This window comes from Tetrao urogallus (assembly GCF_951394365.1).
Source record: "Tetrao urogallus genome assembly, chromosome: 16".
Taxonomy (NCBI): Eukaryota; Metazoa; Chordata; class Aves; order Galliformes; family Phasianidae; genus Tetrao; species Tetrao urogallus.
In genome coordinates, this window is record NC_136829.1 from 7,258,697 (window position 1) to 7,279,166 (window position 20,470).

Below are 20,470 nucleotides of genomic sequence, written 5' to 3' on the forward strand. Positions count from 1 at the left end.
CTGTAGGCAAGGTTGCTGCCACCAGCTCAGGCTGCCCATGGCCCCATCCAACCCAGCCTTGAACACCTCCAGTGATGGGAACCCACCACCTCTCTGGGCAATCTGTTCTTGCATTTCACCACTCTCTGAGCACAAACTTTCTTCCTAACATCCAATCTAAGTGTCCCCTCTTTCAGATTAAAGCCCTTGAACCCTCGTCCTATCACCACGTGAAAATTTCAGTCTCCCTCTTGCCTATAAGCTCCCTTCATGTACTGGAGGTACAATGAGTCACTCCACAGCCTTCTCTTCTCCAAGCTAAACAAGCCCAGCTCCCTCAGCCTGTCTTCACAGGACAGGTGCTCCAGGCCTCTGAACATCTTCATGGCCCTCCTCTGAACCCACTCCAACAGCTCCACATCCCTCCTACACTGGGGCCCCATACCAGGATGCAGTACTGAAAATAGGGCCTCACAAGGGCAGAACAGATGGGGACAATCCCCTCCTTGCTCAGTGCCAGCTCTCTGTTGATGCAGCCCAGGATACATTGGTCTTCCAGGCTGCAAGTGCACACTTTTGGCTCACATTCAGCTTTTTGTCCAACAGGATCCCTTACTCCTTCACCATAGGGCTGCTCTCAAGTCCTATTCTCAGTCTATACACGTATCCAGGTTTGCATCAATCCAAGTGCAAACAAGCCATCAAGCCTCTCTAGGGATGGCTAAAAAATATCATGCTCACTCAATTGTTATTACTACCTGGGCTTAGTTTGGATCTTTTCAATACAAATTTAAGCTGCAGAAAGTTGATTTGCCTTTTTGGTTGCATGCAATCTTGATATGAATCCGGAAACTAAAAAAGAAAACAGAAGAGATATTTAAAAGGCACAAGGTAGAAGCACTGAGGCAAGGAAAATAAGGGATCACTTGTTCCCACTATCCTTCTTGCTCCTAACCTATCACAGTCTATCAAAAGTATGCAATAAATGGTGCACAACATCCTCTTGGGACAAATTGGCAGGGCACGTTTCTAGATAAGTCCTGGCATGAGATGCAGGACAGAAGAACATGACAGCTTAAAGAGCACAGAAGTGCCTGTAATTACAGTGGGTAGAGGTTATGGCAGAAAAAGCGATGCTCTGCAGCTTCCTCCTGAATCCAGCTCAAGACACCACGCCAAACAGCTACAGAGAAATGTAGAAGTATTAAGAATGCCAAACTATAAACAAAAACGAGTAAAAGTAAAGGCAGACACTATTCAATCCCCTATTCTTCATAGAAACCTCTGATGCGTAGGTGACTGCGTAATCACACCCTGCCAGTGGGCTGTATGGCTTGTAATGTAAGAAACACTTATTACAGACAAGCACGTCAGGAACAGATAATGAGAAAATCAAGGGTCCGTATGCCTCCAAGAAAGACTCTGTTATACCAAGTGATTTGTAAGACCTTCAGGCAGGTCTGTCTTTCATAAATAGATTATGCTATGCAAAGTCACGATGCTACTGAGTTACAGTGACATTACAAATCTGTGCAGATTACTGTACACCCCATGTTGTAGAATATGTATATGATATTCGTCTATATCAGGCCTTCTGTTCATGCAGTCTCCAGAAATGTAAGCTGACACAAACACATCTGACCAAAACAAAGTTGGTCGGAGGCACTTGCACAGATTGCATAGATGAGGCGGGTGCCCCATCCCTGCAGGCATTCAGGGTCAGGCTGGACGGGCTCTGAGCCCTGGTGGAGCTGTGGGTGTCCCTGTTCACTGCAGGGAGTTGGGCCAGATTGTCTTTAAAGATCCTTTCCAACTCAAATGATTCTATGATTCTAACTTTCTGCTGACTCCTTGAAGACCATTTTCTTTGTTCGATCCAGTCCGGAATGTTTTCTTCTCTTAGTAGAGAAGACACCAGGATACTGATTATAATCCTTCCTCAGCCATTCACCAGTTTTAAATAGTCATAATTAGATCCAATATTGTGCAATTATATCAGCCCTAAATAGATGCTTATGTAGGATATTACTAAAACAACAATAACTTGCAACCACAGGTCACACCCTGCTTTATATAAGCTGTAGCTTATTTAGAGGGGTCAGTACCTTAAGCCTTTCATTACTTATGCTGGTGGGAGAGGATTCAGAAAGTTGCTGCACACTTTTGTAGCCATAGCCTCAACTACCCAAGTGTGGAAAAGAAGAAAGAAACCTAATGGCTGGTAAGTTAAAAAAAATAAATAAATAAAATAAAAAATAAACCATAGCTTGATTGCTCCAATCATCACTCTTCCAATACAGATAAGTGACATTTGCTGCAGAAATAGGATAAATTACATCTCATTGTTCTTGGAAAATTAGCACTTTCTAGGTTACATGCCTTTATTGATTAATGTATTCAAAATGTATTTATTTGATATAATGTATCTTGAATGGTATGTTGGTTGTTGCGTTTTGTTTTGTTTTTTTTTAACTCATGTAACAGAAAAGTAGAAAAAGAAACTATTTTTTTTTTTAAGCCATATCCATTAACTGCTCTACACAGTGCCTCAGCAGCTTTGTTGGATAGAGGTGCAAGCATCAAACTGCCATACAGAAATGCTGGGCTCTAATCCCTTTCTGATACCAAATTGATCAATGGCCTCACAAATGTCATTTGATGGCCTCCAGACCCCATATCTCCCTCACAGCAAAGCAGTTATGTCAGCCTGTGTGCTCCTTGGTGGAAACACAATCCTAATATCTATGAATTGTATTGCACTGGCTCCCATGCTAACTGGAAAATTCTGCAGAATGTTGCTTATAAGCACGTTCCCAAAGTCTATCCATTAGAGGAGAAGCACTTTCCCAAACAACTTTTTTTATGACTCTTTTGAATGATGATACATTATCAGGATTATTTAAAGTCCTTCCCCCCTCCTACCTCCCCAAAAGAGAGATACTGAAACCAGAAAAAGAAATTGTAAGACTAAAACTGTTTACAGATTAAATCAAGGAGAAAGTTGGAAGTACACACTGGCAAAGACTGGCATTAGATTTTTATTGTGACTTGTGACGTGTTCAGTAGAAACATCTCTAACTACTAGCTTTGGAAGGTGGGCCAAAATATTAACACAGTAAGTTCTTAAAGGCAACAAATGCTGGTCACTGTTGGTTTACGGGTTATGTTTTGTTACTTTTTTTTTGTTGGGTTTTTTTTTTTTTTTCCTTTTTCTAAGTTTTCCTACTCCTCTGAGTGTCATTTCTTACTCTGTTGTACATTTTGTCTTTACCTGTGTCATTCCGCCTTGGAAGACCTATCAGTATTTATTAGGTCATTAAACAACATAGTTCTATCAGTATCCTTAAAAGCATAGCTCAGTTGTTATTACGTATATGCTACATTTTTGTTTGCCACTACACAAAATGTTCTCTGTTATCTGCATCACTGCACAGCTAATGACACTCTCCAAGACATACCTCTTTTCCTTGCACATGAAACCAGGATAGCTTTCATATGCCCCAAATTCAGCAGTCTTAGAAACCTCTTCTCTCATATGCTTCTATTTAACTTGTAAAGTTCAGGAAAAATAGTGGTAGGATACATACAACTAAAGCGTTGCAAAACTAACTTCTATTAAATCTCTGAGCCCAGGAAACATGCTCTAATTCACTCTTAAATTAGAGGACTTGATGGTAGGATTATTGTTTGCTGTAGGTTTATTTCAATTAAGCACATTTAAGCCAGGAAAACAAAGTCACGGTGCAAGTAGAAGCTTTATAGCAATTTCACACCATGTAACATAAACATTACTGCATATACCTATTACTGTACACTGTCGTGCAAACACAGCAGAAAACTCAAGTCCCTCCCCTCCTCTATTCTTGTAGTAGAACCCTATCAGTTCCTACAGATCACAGAATAGTTTTAGTTGAAAGATATCTTAAAGACCATCTAGCTTCAACACCCCTGCCATGGGTGGGGACATCTCCAGACATCTCCCACCAGAGCAGGTTGCTCTAAGTTCCATCTGACCTGGCCTTGAATGCTTCCAGGGTGGGGATCTCCACAACCTACCCAGGCACACTATTCCATATCTACATCCTCACAGCAAAGATTTTCTTCCTTATAACTAATCTAAATCTCTTTTAGTTTAAAACCACTCCTCTTGTCGTATCATTACACAGCCTGGTAAAGACTCTTTCTCCATCTTTCTTATAGGCCATTTTTAAGATTTGGAAGGCCACAATAAGATCTTCCCAGAGCCTTCTCTTTCCTAGGCTAAATAATCCCAACTCTCTCAGTCTGTCTTCAAGGGAGAAGTGCTCCAGCCCTGTGACCATTTCAATGGCCCTCCTCTGGATCCATTCCAACAGGTCTGTTTCTCTCTTATTTCGGGCTCCCCAAAGCTGAATGCAGTGCTACAGATGAGGGCTCACAAGAATGGAGCAGAATGGGAGAATCATCTCCCTAGACCCACAGGTCATGTTTCCTGGGCTGTATCAAAAGAAGCAACTGGCTTTCTAGGCTGCAAAATCTGAATTTCATTTCAAGTGACACAAGATGATGCTAATCAAGTTCTGTATCTCAGTTCAATGAAAGAGAGAAGAGCATCTTTCAACAGCATTAGTTTGCAAAGGGCTAACATGCTCTTGTCTCAGCAAAAAATTTTCAAGTCAAAATCCTCTAGAGTGCTATACTGCAGAAAGGCACCTTTCAACACGTGTGTTCATAGAAGGATCTATTTATTTATAATTATTATTAATTAAAGAACAAGAAAGGTTTGAAAGCTTCTGTAATCTGTGTCTCAGTATCTCATTATAAATGCAGAGGGCAACCTATCTGATGCAACAGAACAACCCATTGCACTGTCTCAGACAGCTTATTATCTGTCCTCTGGCCATTGCCTATTTCTGAGAGAGTATGAAATAATACAGAATATGAAACACAAGCAAAAAGCCTCTACGTTAACTAAGATGCACATTCTCTTGACTTGTATGTCCTGAGTTTGACAATAAAGATATTAGCCTTCATCACCTACCATACTGCTTGCAGGTTGAACTCGCGTATGAGTTCTAATATTTCTTTACATACTTCTGTAAAGCACAATGGAAGCTAAGATCCCCGTAGGAAAAGCTGTTCTTTTAGCTAGTTTATTGTTGCAACTTTATTTTTTTTAATAGCTTGATGGTGGATTTTTCTGTTTTCCTGGAACATTTAACTTCAGCAATACATAAATGGAATGAAGCAACATTAGACAAGCTGACAGGATGTGTAAGTTTAAAGGAATGGTTTCCATTAACTTACTTTACATTTTTCTAGCTCAGAAAATAACAAATGTTGACTGGCACTCTAAGCTAAATAAAGCTGCACACCACACATCCGATTACAACAGCACACAAGTGATCTTGAGGAGAGGACAGGCTTTCACTATTACCCTAAACTTCCAAACAACGGTGCAACCTGAGGACAACTTCACATTTATTGCAAGCACAGGTAATTTCCTCGTGGCACTAACCTCCCATCCTGACTGCTCCAGCTCCAAAACACTACTGCTTCATAGCTTTCTGTGTGATCACTAACCTTTGCTCCATATCACTCAATTATTTTAGGCTTAGAAGTGCCCATTCTAAACCTCAAATGGGTACCCTAAACCAATAGACAATTAAGGTAATAATAAATGGAAAGGCACAGGCCATTCTCATATACACACACACACAAAAAAAAAACAACCAAACAAGCCAGGCCTGTATTTCTTCTTTTAAAGACCTACCTGAAACACTGCATACTGTCTTCACCTTGTGAATCCTGAACTTTCTGCAGCTCCAGGTCTTACAGACCACTATTACGTGTTTGTTTGTCTTCTTTCCTAGCACTCCACCTGTTTAAACTCTGCTTGATTAACTTCAGGTGTTCCTTATTCCTGGAACAGTCCACACTACCTATTTACTAACATTCCCATCCCTATCCTCCAAAGGGCCTTCTCTGAAAAAAATTTTCCAGGCAGCTGCCAACTCTTTAATGAAACGGATATTACAACCTGTGCCCCATCTTGCTTCTGTAGTTTTCAATGTAGTTGGATTTTCAGGACAAGGTCTTGCCTCTTCACTTCTCTAGAATGACTGTGGCAGTACTCACCTTGACTAGGTCATGTATCTAACACAGAGGGGCCCCATAGCATGATTTTATGCATTGGATTGCAGCTAGCTTACACCATGAACCATAATCCTTTAATATAGCAAACGAAATAATCGTTGATCCTGACTTGTCACCTACTGCTATCGCTCAGAATTGCTGTCTCCTGTTCCTTCTGGCAGGACTATCTGCAGCAGAATCGCAGCAGACCAAGGCCATATTTCACCTTTCTAAGGATGCTGCCAATGGCTGGAATGCAACCCAAGAGCACTGTGAGCCTGGCCGCATGAGTCTCATGATAATCAGCCCTGCCAATGCCATCATTGGACGATACAAACTCAAACTCCAGATTGCTTCTGGCAACAAGACCTCTTCAGCACTCCTAGGCCAGTTTGTGTTACTCTTCAATCCCTGGTGTCCAAGTACGTTTTATGGTATTATGTTCTTCAGGAAATCTGGGTGCCACAGTAAAGCATGTACCTGACAGCATGACACAGTACGATATTTTGATCTACTTAAAGGATGTTGTTTTTGCTCTTTCTTCAGTGCTTTAATGCATCAAAGATCCAGCTTTCTGCTCATAGAGTAAGAAATTAGAGGAGGGAAATATTTCAAAAACGTATTCTACATTTTTTTGTCCTCTGATAGCGTGTTCTGTTGTAAGCAACACAATATCTACCAGTAAGACACACAACAAGATCAGAGAAGCAGGGAAAGGACAGGGGCATACTCAGTTCCCATAAAATTAGCTTCACGCTAATTCTATTCACTCTGTGAATGATTGTGAGGGGTACAGCCTCACCTGTTCCTCAGAAGTCCCCTTGAAGTTTTCTTCTCAACTGCAGCAAACCAACAATCCTTTCAGCTGACATTTCTCATTCTGCTTCCAGATGACGATGTCTATATGGCTAATGAAAAGGAGCGACGGGAATATGTTCTGAATGACAGTGGAATCATATTTCAGGGAAAGGAAAAATATATTCAGCAAGAAGCTTGGAATTATGGGCAGGTAAGCAAGGAAAACAGGAAAATAAGAGTGAGTGCATGGATGAGGGTCTTAAGGACAGAGTCCTTAGTATAGGAGTATCATAGCATAGAAGTTCAGTATTCCTTACTCATTTTTTTTCTTGCCAAACTATCAGTTTTCTACACATCACAACGTCAGGATCTTTTCCCCTCTGGCATGTGCTAGGAAAAGAAATAAGAAACAAAACACAATTTGAGGTGTTATTGTTTCATTGGTCTGTTGTTGTTGTTGTTGTTAACAAAGTAGAGAAATTCTACTTTTTTTTTTTTGTCCCCCATAAAGGGCAACGGAAACTACACGAGCTGTAACTTCTATTTATTGAAAGACTGGTACATCTAAATATTTTTAAAATTAACCTAGTAATGGGGCAGAATATCCCAAAGATACTCAACTGAAACAACTCAAGTTGGAATTTTAAAATACCAGTTTGGCCTTCTAAACACATCTGCTATTAATTTGATCATACCTACAGCTCATCTGTGGTTACAGAGCTGTCCTGCAATTTGTGAGGTCAGTCAAAACGACCTGTGGCCATTTTAAGGATAACAACTGCACCAACAGTTTCTCTCTTTCTCTGCCTTTCTCCCTCCCTTTTTCTCCTTCTCCTTTTATTTCTTTTCCAGTTCATATAATTTGATATATGGTGAAGGCAGCCCATCAGAGCAAGGTTTTTGTAATGTGAAGGGGAGAGTACCTGCTGGGACACGACAGGATGTGGGAGGAGGTGAAGCCTGCTGAGCCAGTCCTGGAATGGTCTTGTCTGGACCACCAGGCCATGCCTGGGTAATTTCTTCATGAATGCTATGGTACCAAAACGTGCTTCTAAACATGTTGGTTGCTAATTACTACTAGTATAATTAAATACCAGCGTAGTGTTTTTTCTTTCTTACTTTATTTTTCTTTCTTACTTTCTTACATAATACTGAAAAATCTTAAATAACCATCATCCTATCAACCAAGGAGAAGGAAAATACATAGGGAGTTTATTCTTGCTTTTATTTATAAAATTAACCCGTAATAATAATGTTTCTTTTGATTTTAGTTTGAAGAAGATATCCTTGATATCTCTCTGTCTATACTGGATCGAAGCCTGAACCACCGCCAAGATCCATCCACTGATGTATCCAACAGGAACGATCCCATCTATGTGTGCAGGGTTATTAGTGCTATGGTAAAGTGATCAGCTAGTTACAGCTGTACAGTGCACCTACTAACAAAAACCTCAGTGTTTCTGCTGTGAACTTTCTCAATGTCATACAGAATGTGTTTAGTTTTTACTGGAAAAAAAAAAAAAGGCTAGAGAAGAGAAATAAGAGAGATCTCACCTCAATGAAAACCCCCCAAAATTTAATTTTCCTTTGTCCCAAAAGTTTGCTCAATAATTGAAGGAATGAAGAATGTTTCTAAGACGTTCTGACACTGAATCTCAGCAGTCTTCTTAACAGATTTTTAGATTAGATATTTTCTCTAATTTAGAAAGTCTATTCTGAAATCATTTGCTCTGTTTCTCAAACAGCAAAAGATGCATGAAATATTTGGGAAAACTAGTATTGATATGATGGCATTTAATGTATTTATACTGTATCCTTCACTCTAGGGGAGTTTGTTCAATGAGGATGGTATGCATTTCCTTCAACAAATAGTTACATCTCCTCAACAATTCCCCATCCTCACACATGTATAATGCATAACTAGGCAACCGAAAAGTTTTCAGTTTTATAAATAATGTATGCCTTACTGCATTCCTTACCTGAAACGGCTCATTTACAGCTGTGATCCTTCCTGGCCTTTTTAGACAGCATTTGCTTTAGAAAATTTCAATATTAAATAAATAACTCTACTAAGATATACATAATTACTGGGAGTAGGAATACTGAAGAAAAAAATCATAAAAAATCTTACTGTTTACTATACTTGATGCTACATGAAACTATACACAGCACTTACACAGGCTGCTAAAACGCAGGTGCACAAATATACAAGCACATTTTAATAGCTGGATGCCCCATCCCTGGAGGCATTCAAGGCTGGGTTGGATGGGGCCTGATCTGGTGGGCAGCAACCAGCCAAAGGCAGGGGGTTGGAACTGGATGAGCTTTAAGGTACCCTCCAAGTTAAGCCATTCTAAGTAGCCCTCCAGTACTTAAAGGAGGCCTAAACCAAAGGGACTCTTTATCAAGGGATGATAGGATAAGAGAGAAAGGTTTAAAACTGAACGAGGTATATTTAGATTAGATATAAGGAACAAATTCTCTACTATGAGAGTGCTTAGATACCAGAACAGGGTGCTCAGAAAGTTGTGGCGATTCCTCTCTGAAGTGTTTAAGGTCAGGCTGGATGCAGCTCCAAGCACCTGCTCTGGTGGGAGGTGTCCCTGCCCATGGCAGGGGCATTAGAACTGCATCACCTTTAAGGTCTCTTTCAACTCAAACCATTCCATGATTGTCTATTTCTGCCTCTCCCTTCTTCTGTGCTGTATTGTAACTCTCTCATGAGAAGCATTGTTTTCAGGTTAACAGCAATGATGAAAAGGGAGTGGTGGAAGGGAAGTGGAGTGGAAACTATCGCTCAGGAACCAACCCCTTGCACTGGAGTGGAAGTGTGACCATCCTTCGAAAGTGGTACAGAGGGAGATACAAACCCATCCGGTATGGCCAGTGCTGGGTCTTTGCAGGAGTTATGTGCACAGGTATCCATGAAGGGAGAAAAATACTATCAGAAAGGAAACTTAGTGGAATTTAAGTAGCTTTAACCTTGTGATGCTGTTGAAGATATATGAAGAATGAAAGATTAAAATGAGTAAATCTAACTCTTCTTAAAAAGAACAAGGCAGTTAAGAATGCTATGTGAATGGAACTGTCTTCTCAGCAACTGTGCACAATGACTATGTGACATCCCTGTACCATATCAGAGCAATGTTTCTCCATCAGAAAAATGGAGAAATATTTTCCAAAAATCTGTAAAATAGGCTTAAAGCACTTTTATCTGTATTGCAGTTCTGAGATCGCTGGGAATACCTACCCGTGTTATTACAAACTTTAACTCTGCACACGACAGTAATATCAACCTGAGTATTGACAAATACATCGATGTTTCTGGAAAGACCCTGCACCTGACTGAAGACAGCGTGTGGTAAATACGAGTTTTATCTTAATATTTCTTCCACTATATTCTCCTCTAGTCACAGCATCTAGAATCACTCTCCTGGAAACCCACCCCAACCTCATGCTTCCAAAGATATAAAATTCCATAGCAAAGAATCAACAGCACACTGTGTTCAGAAATGCAGGATGCAGTCAGTTTCAACATTCTGAAGACTCAGCAGAGGAGGTATTTGGCACACTTGCTGTTCAACACGCAGGTTGGAGGATACAACCTCTAATTTTGTTTCTACTATATGACAGCTTTTTTCCAAAAGAAAGTTAAAGGAAGAGTGATTAACTGCTTGATTAAAATGAGCTAATTTGTCCCTCAATTCCTAGAACTTTCAGAAGACCGCAGGTTTTAGATGCAGCTCCTGTTGACTGTCTCAGTCTGCCTACCATTGTACACCCCTTGCACTGTATTAGAGGTTACTAAAGCAAAGCCAATATATTGAATGCAGCAGAGAAAAATCCTATGCCACCCCATCACTTAGGAAGGACATATTATTTCTTTCACATGAGAGGAGCTATTTGTTAAATATGATGCTTCTAACAAACAGGTGAACAGAAACTAACGCACTGCATGCATGCATTCTACTGCATGTACCAGTGTTTCAGACCACAAGCACCCTCTGCTATTTGGACTAAGTAGGACAAGCATGACACAAAGTAGAATTAAATACCACAAGACAGCACTGTACATGGGAGACCTTGTTCTGGAACACGTCAGTTCCAACTGACATGTTGTTTTAGAATATCCAGATCTGAACACTTGACCCTGCAATAAATATATATTTTTTAACATTACTTTGTGTGTAACAACCCAGTATTTCTGAGAGGTCTGAATACCGAAAAGACAAAGAGGGGGAAAGAGGTATTCAAGAAAGCAGGAAGCAGCTATGCAGAGGAGCATGGTTTGTTCTTGCTCTGCACCACAAATTTATCATATCTTTCAACATAAAATTGATTGTATTAATCAAAGATTTCCTATTTTCCTTCCTTCCTTCCCAGGAATTTCCATGTCTGGAATGAGAGCTGGTTTGCTAGAAGAGATCTTGGATCTTTTTATGATGGATGGCAGGTTTTGGATGCAACACCCCAGGAAAAAAGCAAAGGTAACATTGTGGTAAATAAAATAACCCTGTAGATGCTGTTCCTCCTAACACTGCTACTGAAATTCTAGGATGATTCTCTCTACTCTCTTAGAATAGATGTAGCATACCCTCATCTCCAGCACACTGCCTTTCTGTTAGCCTCTGGAGTGTCTACCCGCATGCAGATTCTTACTTTTTCTGCTCATTAGCCTACATAAAAACAAATGCATCTTAAGTTCACTTATCTTACTCTTGCCTGCCTCAGCTCCAAACACACATTCATAAAATGATGCAGAACAACTAAGGTTAGAAGGGACTTCTGGAGACTGTTCACTCTGCTCAGTGCAGGGTCAATCACAGCAGTTTTCTCAGGACCACGTCCAACTGGGTTTTGAATATTCCATAGGATGGAGACTTCACAACCCCTCTGTGTGTACCATTCCAGTGCTTGACCACCCTCACAGTAAAAGAGGTTATTCCTTATGTTTAAATGAGATTTTCAGTTTGTACTCATTGCCTCTTGTCCTTTCACTGCTTATCATTGAGGAGAGTCTGATCCTGTCACCTTTATACCTCCCCATCAGATATTTATGTATTAAAGCTCCTGGTTCATCAGTGCTGCACATACAGCACTGATGACTCACATCTGAGCAGTCTGACTGTGCTGAGAGCTGCCAGCCTCTTCTCTCCTTTCATTTGACAGGTCAGCATACAGCCTCACAGGCTTTGGAGGATTAAAACAATTCTCAAAGCACAGAAAGCACTACTTACATCTCTTCAGCTTTACAGCCTCCTTGTTTGTGCCTTCTGATAGAAAATGCATGTTGAATTTCTGGACATGCTGTTACCATAATGTAAAGACCCAGAAAGAATGGAATTCATCAAAACATGTCTTTGGAGATCTGACTACCTCTCCCTTTTGCTGTCAGCAGGAAGATTTGTGGCCTGCACCTGATCTTTTGCAATTGGTAATCACTTAACTTCTCTCTCCCTCACATAGGCATCTATCGATGTGGCCCAGCTTCCACCAGAGCCATTAAGGAAGGAGATGTGAACCTGGATTATGACAGCTCATTTGTGTTTGCAGCAGTGAATGCTGACTGTGTTACTTGGATTCACCATAGCAACAAAAGGAAAGAGAGAATTTACTCCAATACCAGGAAAATTGGAAAATTTATTAGCACCAAAGCAGTGGGCACCAACACCCGAGTGGATGTCACTGATAATTACAAATATCCAGAAGGTAAATTCTTTCTATTTTCAGAGGAGATGGCATTTACTCCAGCTTAGGCAGAAGAATTGAGCTCTTCTAGGAGTTATTTTGCACTGCTAACAGTTTCTAACAGGTGCCCATGAACAACCAGCTGAAGCTAACAGCCAAATATTACTTTCCAGCCATCGTAACCATGTATATTCATTTAGGAGGTTTTTTTGGTCAAAATTAGCTTTCAGTTAGGCCTCAATTTCTCCTCCCATGTATCTTTCCCAGCCTTCAGAAACTTTAATTACTGAGAGCAATCATGGTTTAATTGTCCTATATCCATCGAATATGAGATCTCTGACCAATTTATCTTTTAAAGCAGGATCCTCCAAAGAAAGGGAGGTGTACAAAAAGGCACTGAAGCTGCTGGGTGTGAGAAACACTGGAGGAAGAAAAAAAGTTACAAAACCCAGGAGACGACTTCCAGTAGCACGGAGACAAAATATGAGAGCGACCACACAAAAACCCACTGTCTCGGGGAAGCTGAAGCTGGATGCATCTCCTGTAATAGGCCAGGATATCCTCCTCACCTTGGCACTGCAGAATTTGACTGCAGACTTCAAGACCATAAAGGTTAAACTGAAGGCTTCAGCTGTTCTCTACACGAGAAAACCAAAGGCAGAGATCTTGCAGTGGTCTAGGTCTGTTCAACTTGGATCTGAAGAAGGTAATTTTAATCTTATTACAGATCAGGACAAGATGTAGCTTTAGTTTGTGTCCAAATCATATAGACATCATAAATGTCTCAGATGCCCTGACTATAAATGGTCTGAGCTTAGAACTATTCAGGCAAAGAGAAACTTACTCGCCCTGTTTTAAATGTTTGCTCTTGGACACTGTCAGGAAAGATACCTTTGTAGTAACAGGACAGTAACTGCAGATCACAGTAAGAAAGAACTACACTACTTGCAGATGAAGGCCTTTTTGCCTTGCTCTTAGAGGAGGAGTGCTAAATAACAAAGCATAGGACAAGTGAATACAACTACCCCCTCAAACTAATCCACAATATTATAACTCCTTCCACCACGCCAAGAGTGGATGAGAGTTATTTCTCAATGTGATGAGAATTGCACTGCCTTCCTCGTTGCCAAGTAAGACAGAATATGCATCCTGTGACAGTAAGACAGAGTCTGAACAGCTGCATCAGCACAGGCATTTAAATCAGGCCATCTTTTCACTTTTGCCTCCTCTGCAAGAACAGAATGTGAAATTCCCAGCTTCAGATTCATGAGAAAACCACCAGCATGGGCTGCTACAGAAATCCATCCTCAGATCTGCCCAGCTAGCAAACCATACCCAATCACTTGGTGTTTAAGGCAAAGATAAGTAGAAGTCATCTCTGAGCATCATTTCCAACTATGGGCTGTCAACATCCAAAAGTGAACAGACCCAAGGTGACAGCATCATTGCTCCCTAATAATTATGTCCTAATATAATCCTGAGGATTATAGTACTTAGAAAATAAAAGAGTGGAAATATCTGCTTCTGTTTGCATTCCAGTGAAAGAGATCTCATTCAAGATCACCTACTCCCAGTACAAAAATGCTTTGTTGGATGACAGGAAGATCCTAGTGACTGCTGTGTGTGAAGCCAGACAGGGAGCATCACTTCTACTGGAAAAAGATATTGTACTTCAGGATCCTCTTCTCACCATCGAGGTAAAAAGCCAGTCCCTTCTGTGTCTCTATGTCTCCTGTACTGTAAGCAACCTGCAAGGAGCAATAGAATTTCTGTGTTTCCCATCATCCAGACTAGATCTGCATACCCACAAAGGAAAACAAAGGTTTGTAAGAAGCCTCCTGTGCTATACTGCATAGCATCAGCTAATAGGGCAGACACTTCAGTGACTGAATTTCTAGAAGGTTTTATGTTTCTGTTGATTGAAATTCCTGTATAAGCATACATCCAGTGACAGAAAAATACAATTAGGGTGCTGGACTTGGACAAGCAGATGTGCCAATTCTACGTTACCTCAGTCAGAATATGGTAATGAATACATTTATTTGCTATTTCACATTATGATTCTTTTGCCTGAGATGCCACAATTCACCTCTGTCTCACAATCCCAAACCATTCATTTAGCCTAACTAAAGCTAATTTCTCTTAAGCTGTCTACAGCAGTTGGCCATATATGCCAAGATAATACTTGTATTTTTTTCTCTTCTCACTTTTAAGTATCATATACGATATAGTATTCCGGCCCAGTTAAAACACTGGGAATTATTGATCTGACAGGAGTTCACCACTCCTCAAACACAGTGGATGGCTGACACAAGCCTGCACTCTCATGTCCAAAAATATGTACACAGATTAATTCCTTACTCCTTCCTGTTCAGGGCATCCTGATAAGTGGTTTGCAATGGAATTTAAAAGAGCAAACTATGAAAAAGAAGCGAGGCCAATACTGAAGCTGAGCAGAATATTTTTTCTCTGTAGGTCCTTGGTCCAACAGTGGTACACAAGGCCACTAAGGTGCTGGTCACATTTACCAACCCGCTGTCTGAAGTGGTGACAGACTGTGTGCTGAGAGCAGAAGGCAGCGGCCTGCTCAAAGAGCAACTCAACATCAAGTATGTAAATGGTGTTTGGTGAATAACTCATTCACTTTGGTGGGGAATCCAGAACACAAGTGAACTTTTTTTGAAAGATTCTGCCAACCCCTGACTTCTGTTTGCACTACGATTGGACAGAACATCATGCTAGCACTCTCCATATCTAGCTGGAATATTTTGCCCCTCTATCGCCAAACGTTGAATTACAGAATGCTCGGGGAATGGAGAGAGAGCATGCTTTTAATGACAGCATGTAACTTGGAGTGCTGTAGTCAGTGAGTAAAAAATTCAGGCCTTTCTTCCTTCCTATCCTTGAAGGATAAGAGGAAAAGCATTATTCTCCCATTGCCTATGGTTGTTAGTTTAAAAATATTTGAAAAATCTCCAAATATTTAGATTGGGAGAGTTAATACCAGGAAACTCTAAGAGGGGGAAAAAAAAAATAGAGGAAGCTGGATAATTATGTGCATCACTGGGGCTTCATTTATACTGAACACAAAATTCTGTCCAGTGTTGAGCTAGCTGTGGACATGGTAGCTTACGTCCACACGTAGAGCACACAAACACACCAGTTACATACCCCAACACTTTGTTTTTATATTGTCTGACATTCAGGAACTTTGAAGAATATATGGTAAGAATTTCTCTGCTGCTTGAACTTACCAACATATCTTGTTTCTTAGTGTGGCAAGAATGGCCCCCATGGAGACCTCAACAGCTGAGTTTGAGATCATTCCCTACAAGAGTGGCATCAGGCAGCTTCAGGTGGACTTGGCTTGCATCCAATTTTCAAACATCAAGGGATTTGTGATGCTTGATGTGGCTCCTGCCCAGTGATACAACCTTTACACCAGTTCAGTTTTGTCATGGTTTATGAGACTGGCACAGTGCTCAAGCATTATTAGCACTTCTCCCTGCTTTACCCTGAAGAATTGGCTGAACTTGTCAGTGAGACCACTTAAGAAAAAGGAGTCCACTACATGTACTGCTGTTTTGTGATAGCTTGACTTTCAGGGCTGTTAAGCTGCCAGACCTGCTGCTACATGCCGCCCTCAGCCCTTCATCTGTATCTTACAAAACCACTGTATCCGCCCTCCCCACCTATGACAGAGGAACTGCCACCTGCTGCCTTATGCCAAGCAGACAGGAGAAAAGCAAAACTGATTTTTCAGTTTGCAAAGGCAGATACTGTGCAGCACTTCCAGAAACGCACAGGAAGCAGGCTGGTAGAAAAGGCTGAGGACTATCAGAAGGATTATGAAGATTCACATTCAGCAGTCATGTATCCTTTTTCCACAAAGCTGCTAAAAGTAGGTCACCATCCTCTGTCAGAAAGGTATTATGACACCTGTATCTCAAGCCCAACAACGTATCAATATATTCCTTGCAGCAAAGAAGCCAAAATTAATAAAGATATGAATTTTCCTAAGATACTGTTTGTCCATTTCCTCCTACCAACACCTAGCATGAGGCATGCCTAGGAACCGAGCCTCAGCTTCCCCAAAAATAATGTTTCAGAGACTCAAACTGATTCTGTAACAAATTAAACGGAGGTCTCATTCAAATTTCTTTGATTTGAAGCCAACACAATCTTCAAAACACGTAAATTTCTGTTTTACTGCATCCATTACATTACTCTGCCACCCGCATATATACTTACAAGGGTCCCCAAAGCTAGTCAAATCCAGTCAGTCCAGCGAGACTGGAATGAAGACTGAAAAGGTCACACATATATGAATGCAGGAATTTGGATTTCTCCAGGCAAAGCAGAGGGGGGAATGAGTAGCTTTGCACCTATCAATTAAGTCTTACAGAATCTTGCAAAGTCAGGGTATAAAATCCAGCATTCACCTCAGAAAGGGCCTTGAGGTGGTGATTATATTCACAACGTCTCATTCAGTCTTGCAAGAACGCAGACTGACATTGCAGACTGACATTAACTCAACATGCAGCACAGCTAAGCCATTTAAATTCCTTCACTATTTGTCCTTAAATACAACCCAGGAAATGATCTAACACAGTGTTTGTCACAAGAGCTTGGCATCACCTCGTCCTAATTAACTATTTGTAAAGGAAGCCTACTGTTCAAAGGGAAATCAGCAGGAGCACTTGTGCAAAGTCCTTTGCTTTGCAACACGTGGGGTTGCTGGGTTTTTGGGGTGTCAGCATTAACTGCCCTCAGCAACCACACCCAACTCAGCTGCAGTGCTAAAGCACAGATTTATCTGTCCAGCGATGTACAAGAAATACACATTCCTCCTGTGTTAGACAGCTGGTCAATTAAACTAATCATTATTACAGAGAAAATGTTAAAATGCCTGAAGAAAGATTTAAACGCTTTGACCAAACCTACAATCCTTATACAGCCCTTAGTCAGAAGTCCATAGGAGTTAGTAGAGTAACACACAGCTAATTACCAGCATTTTGCTTTATAAATATGCCATTTAAACCTGAACATGCACCCAGCCCTCATTCCACTCCAATTAATCCAGTAAGTAATAATAATAATGTAAGCACCAGCTGAAATCTAACATTCACACTATGAATTTGGCTTGAAAGGTCTCAATGACAGTAAATGCTTCTCCCCAGAACTGTTTTCTTGATATAATTTTCTCAGACCTTGATTCTAACAGTCAATTAAATAACTACCCTTCTACAGATTTATCTTTTTAATCTGATAGCCCAAGTTGGTTGTTTCAAAGCACTCAGTTGCTTTGGCTCTCAGCAAAGCTGCACTACTTTAACACATCTATCACATACCTACTCAATGTGGATAACACTGATCACCATAAAAGGCAATAAAAGACACAGTGTAAGCTCTAGAAAGCCAAGAAATCACACCCGTGACTAAAATTCACCTCTAATACACGGATGTGCCAAGTCAGAGGTAGACCAAGCTGTATGTATTTTTTAGTCACTGCATTCAGAAAGAGATCTAGTCATTAACAATGCTAATGTAATACTTTAAGATTCTATTTGTAAAGGCAATAAAGACCATGAGGAACTTTATAGATTCATATTTGGACCTGTAAACAACAAAAATCCCCAACCCTATAAAGATACCACAGTAACAACCAAGCAGGATGGATACTTCTGGTTCCTGTGGATCAATTTTAGATTTCTGCAAGCATGTCAGGGATGTAATGGACACACAACTGCCAGAAGACATGCCTGAATGAAGTCCTTCAGAAGAAACAGTGCTTTTCTGTACAAAAAATCTACTCATGTCATAAAGCCATTTAAATCACTCAGGACCAGAAAGTTACAAGGAACTTCATAGAGTCATAAACAAGACAAAAAAACAGACAATATAACAATCATTGAAATTCAGCACAGTTGGAAAGCAGTTTTTAGTCACCCATCATGCAGAGTGTTACATCAACTGTATCAAAAGCAGAAAGAGATCCCAGCAGAAACAGGCGACTCAACTGAGATTACAGCGTCTCGTGTTTCTATGATTTCCACTAATGACATGTTAGATTGCAAAGCAGACAGGAGGGGAGTACTACAAAGAATATTGTTAACAAGAGCTCCAAGTGAAATCAGTACAAGATAATGCTTTGCTTGCAGGGGTGGGGCTCATGCACATCCTTCTCAGGCACCTGGTGTTACGTATGTACTGGCAGAGACAAGATTAGATTGGATGAATCTCCATCCTGATCCAGTTTGGCAAGTTGTACACGCTTATGCTTCTGTTGCATTTTAGAAAGTAGTGCAGGTTTGGACTTGGTTAATTCCAAGTGAACGAATGATGATTCTTACTGAATCCTTACAGTGAAGCAGGGAATTCACTCAGTTGTTTCGTGGATCTTCTGCACGTGCTGGTAAACATACTAATGCTGATGTTAATGATATTGAAGTTTCAGAAGTTGAAAGCAGGGTGCTGCTGGTCTAGTTGCAATTGCAGTTTTACAAACAGCGGTACATATCACAAGTATAACGTGTGTTAAATCTGTGAACAAATAACATTGACAGCCAGCAACTATTCAGTAAAATGAACTGGAACTTTATCTTTCTGGGGACAGAAACACGTAAGTAACATCTATTTGAAAAGCATACTAAAGAGCCACCATTAAAGCAAACTCACAAGACAAAGTAAGTGAAAACAGTACTGAATTTACACTTCACAGTTCAGATTTAAAAATAAAGCAAAACCTATTTTTCCGAAGTGCCTGATTTTTTCTGAAGAATCCTGGGGGCAACACCTCTGGAAGACCCATATAATAGAGCCACCTGTCATCGTGTCTGAAGAACTGCATGCTTCTCCATTTCCTGACACAGAAGATATTGCTATCAACAAGAAGTGTTGCAGGGAAGGCAGGCAATCAGTAATAGCAGAGATAATTGCATACGCACCTCCAAGTTCAGTTACACTGAGTGCATGGAAGAAAACAGTCGTTCAAAACATTGGTGTTATGACAATTTAACACCAAAACAAAAGGAACACAAATACTCGTAGGCATACTTTGGAAATACCTATCAACACACTTCAAAGTGCTTGCATAGAAACATGCAAACTGCTGGCTGCTTATAGCAAATAGACAAACGGGTCTCAACTCAGCAGCACATAGCAGGGGGGTTGAAACTAGATGATCATTATGGCCCTTTTCAACCCAGGCCATTCTATGACTCCTGACTATGCACCAACTGGCAGCACCATTTTAGCACCAGCAGTAATACTTGCAGTGCTTGCGCTTGCCTTTACCAAACTCTGGATAAGACAAGAATGGCATCTGTTGGTTTAAACTAACAGGTGAAACTGACAGGTCTCAAGAAAAAACAATGCAGGAAAATCTGATATTCCACAGAGACAGGCAACTCACATGTAGGAGATCTCAGCACTTCCTCTTGCTGAATGTTTATTTCAGATCTTGTATGTAAAATCTCAGGTGTCTAATTTCAGATTGTAAATTCTCACTAGACAGAATGCCAGTAAAGCACTTCAGCGCTGCCTATTCAAGTCTCTTTAGTATGTCTTTTAGTATCACTCTAAAAGTAATGCCTCCTATTTATTTCCATGGAAACTATAACAGATACGAAGAACACAACAGTGTTATTTGATAGAGCAAATCCTCAGCTACAAAACCTTACTTTTTCAACACAGTCACCACAATTAAAAATGCATTTTCACCAGCGATGACCAAGAGCCTGCACGTTGTGCTCATAAAAATCTGCACCAGCAGATGTGAGCCACTGTCACCACTGCTGAAATGCACCACTCACCACCTCACTGTGCTCACTGCCACTGTTTGGTCCCCAAATGTTCAGCAAGCATCAGTGAATGTCAGTAGGTGCTAATG

At 40.6% G+C, this 20,470-nt stretch overlaps 1 protein-coding gene across 1 annotated transcript; it reads left to right on the top strand.

The window, feature by feature from the left end:
* Nucleotides 1-5,246: 5,246 nt before the first annotated feature.
* On the top strand, nt 5,247-16,007 carry TGM6 (transglutaminase 6; the record flags this gene model as incomplete). Its single annotated transcript, XM_079543261.1, has 12 exons — nt 5,247-5,454; nt 6,276-6,515; nt 6,984-7,102; nt 8,163-8,291; nt 9,632-9,809; nt 10,117-10,252; nt 11,275-11,378; nt 12,358-12,600; nt 12,941-13,285; nt 14,119-14,276; nt 15,055-15,188; nt 15,854-16,007. 12 exons carry the CDS (start codon nt 5,247-5,249, stop codon nt 16,005-16,007), a joined length of 2,148 nt encoding a protein of 715 aa, XP_079399387.1.
* Nucleotides 16,008-20,470: the final 4,463 nt, after the last annotated feature.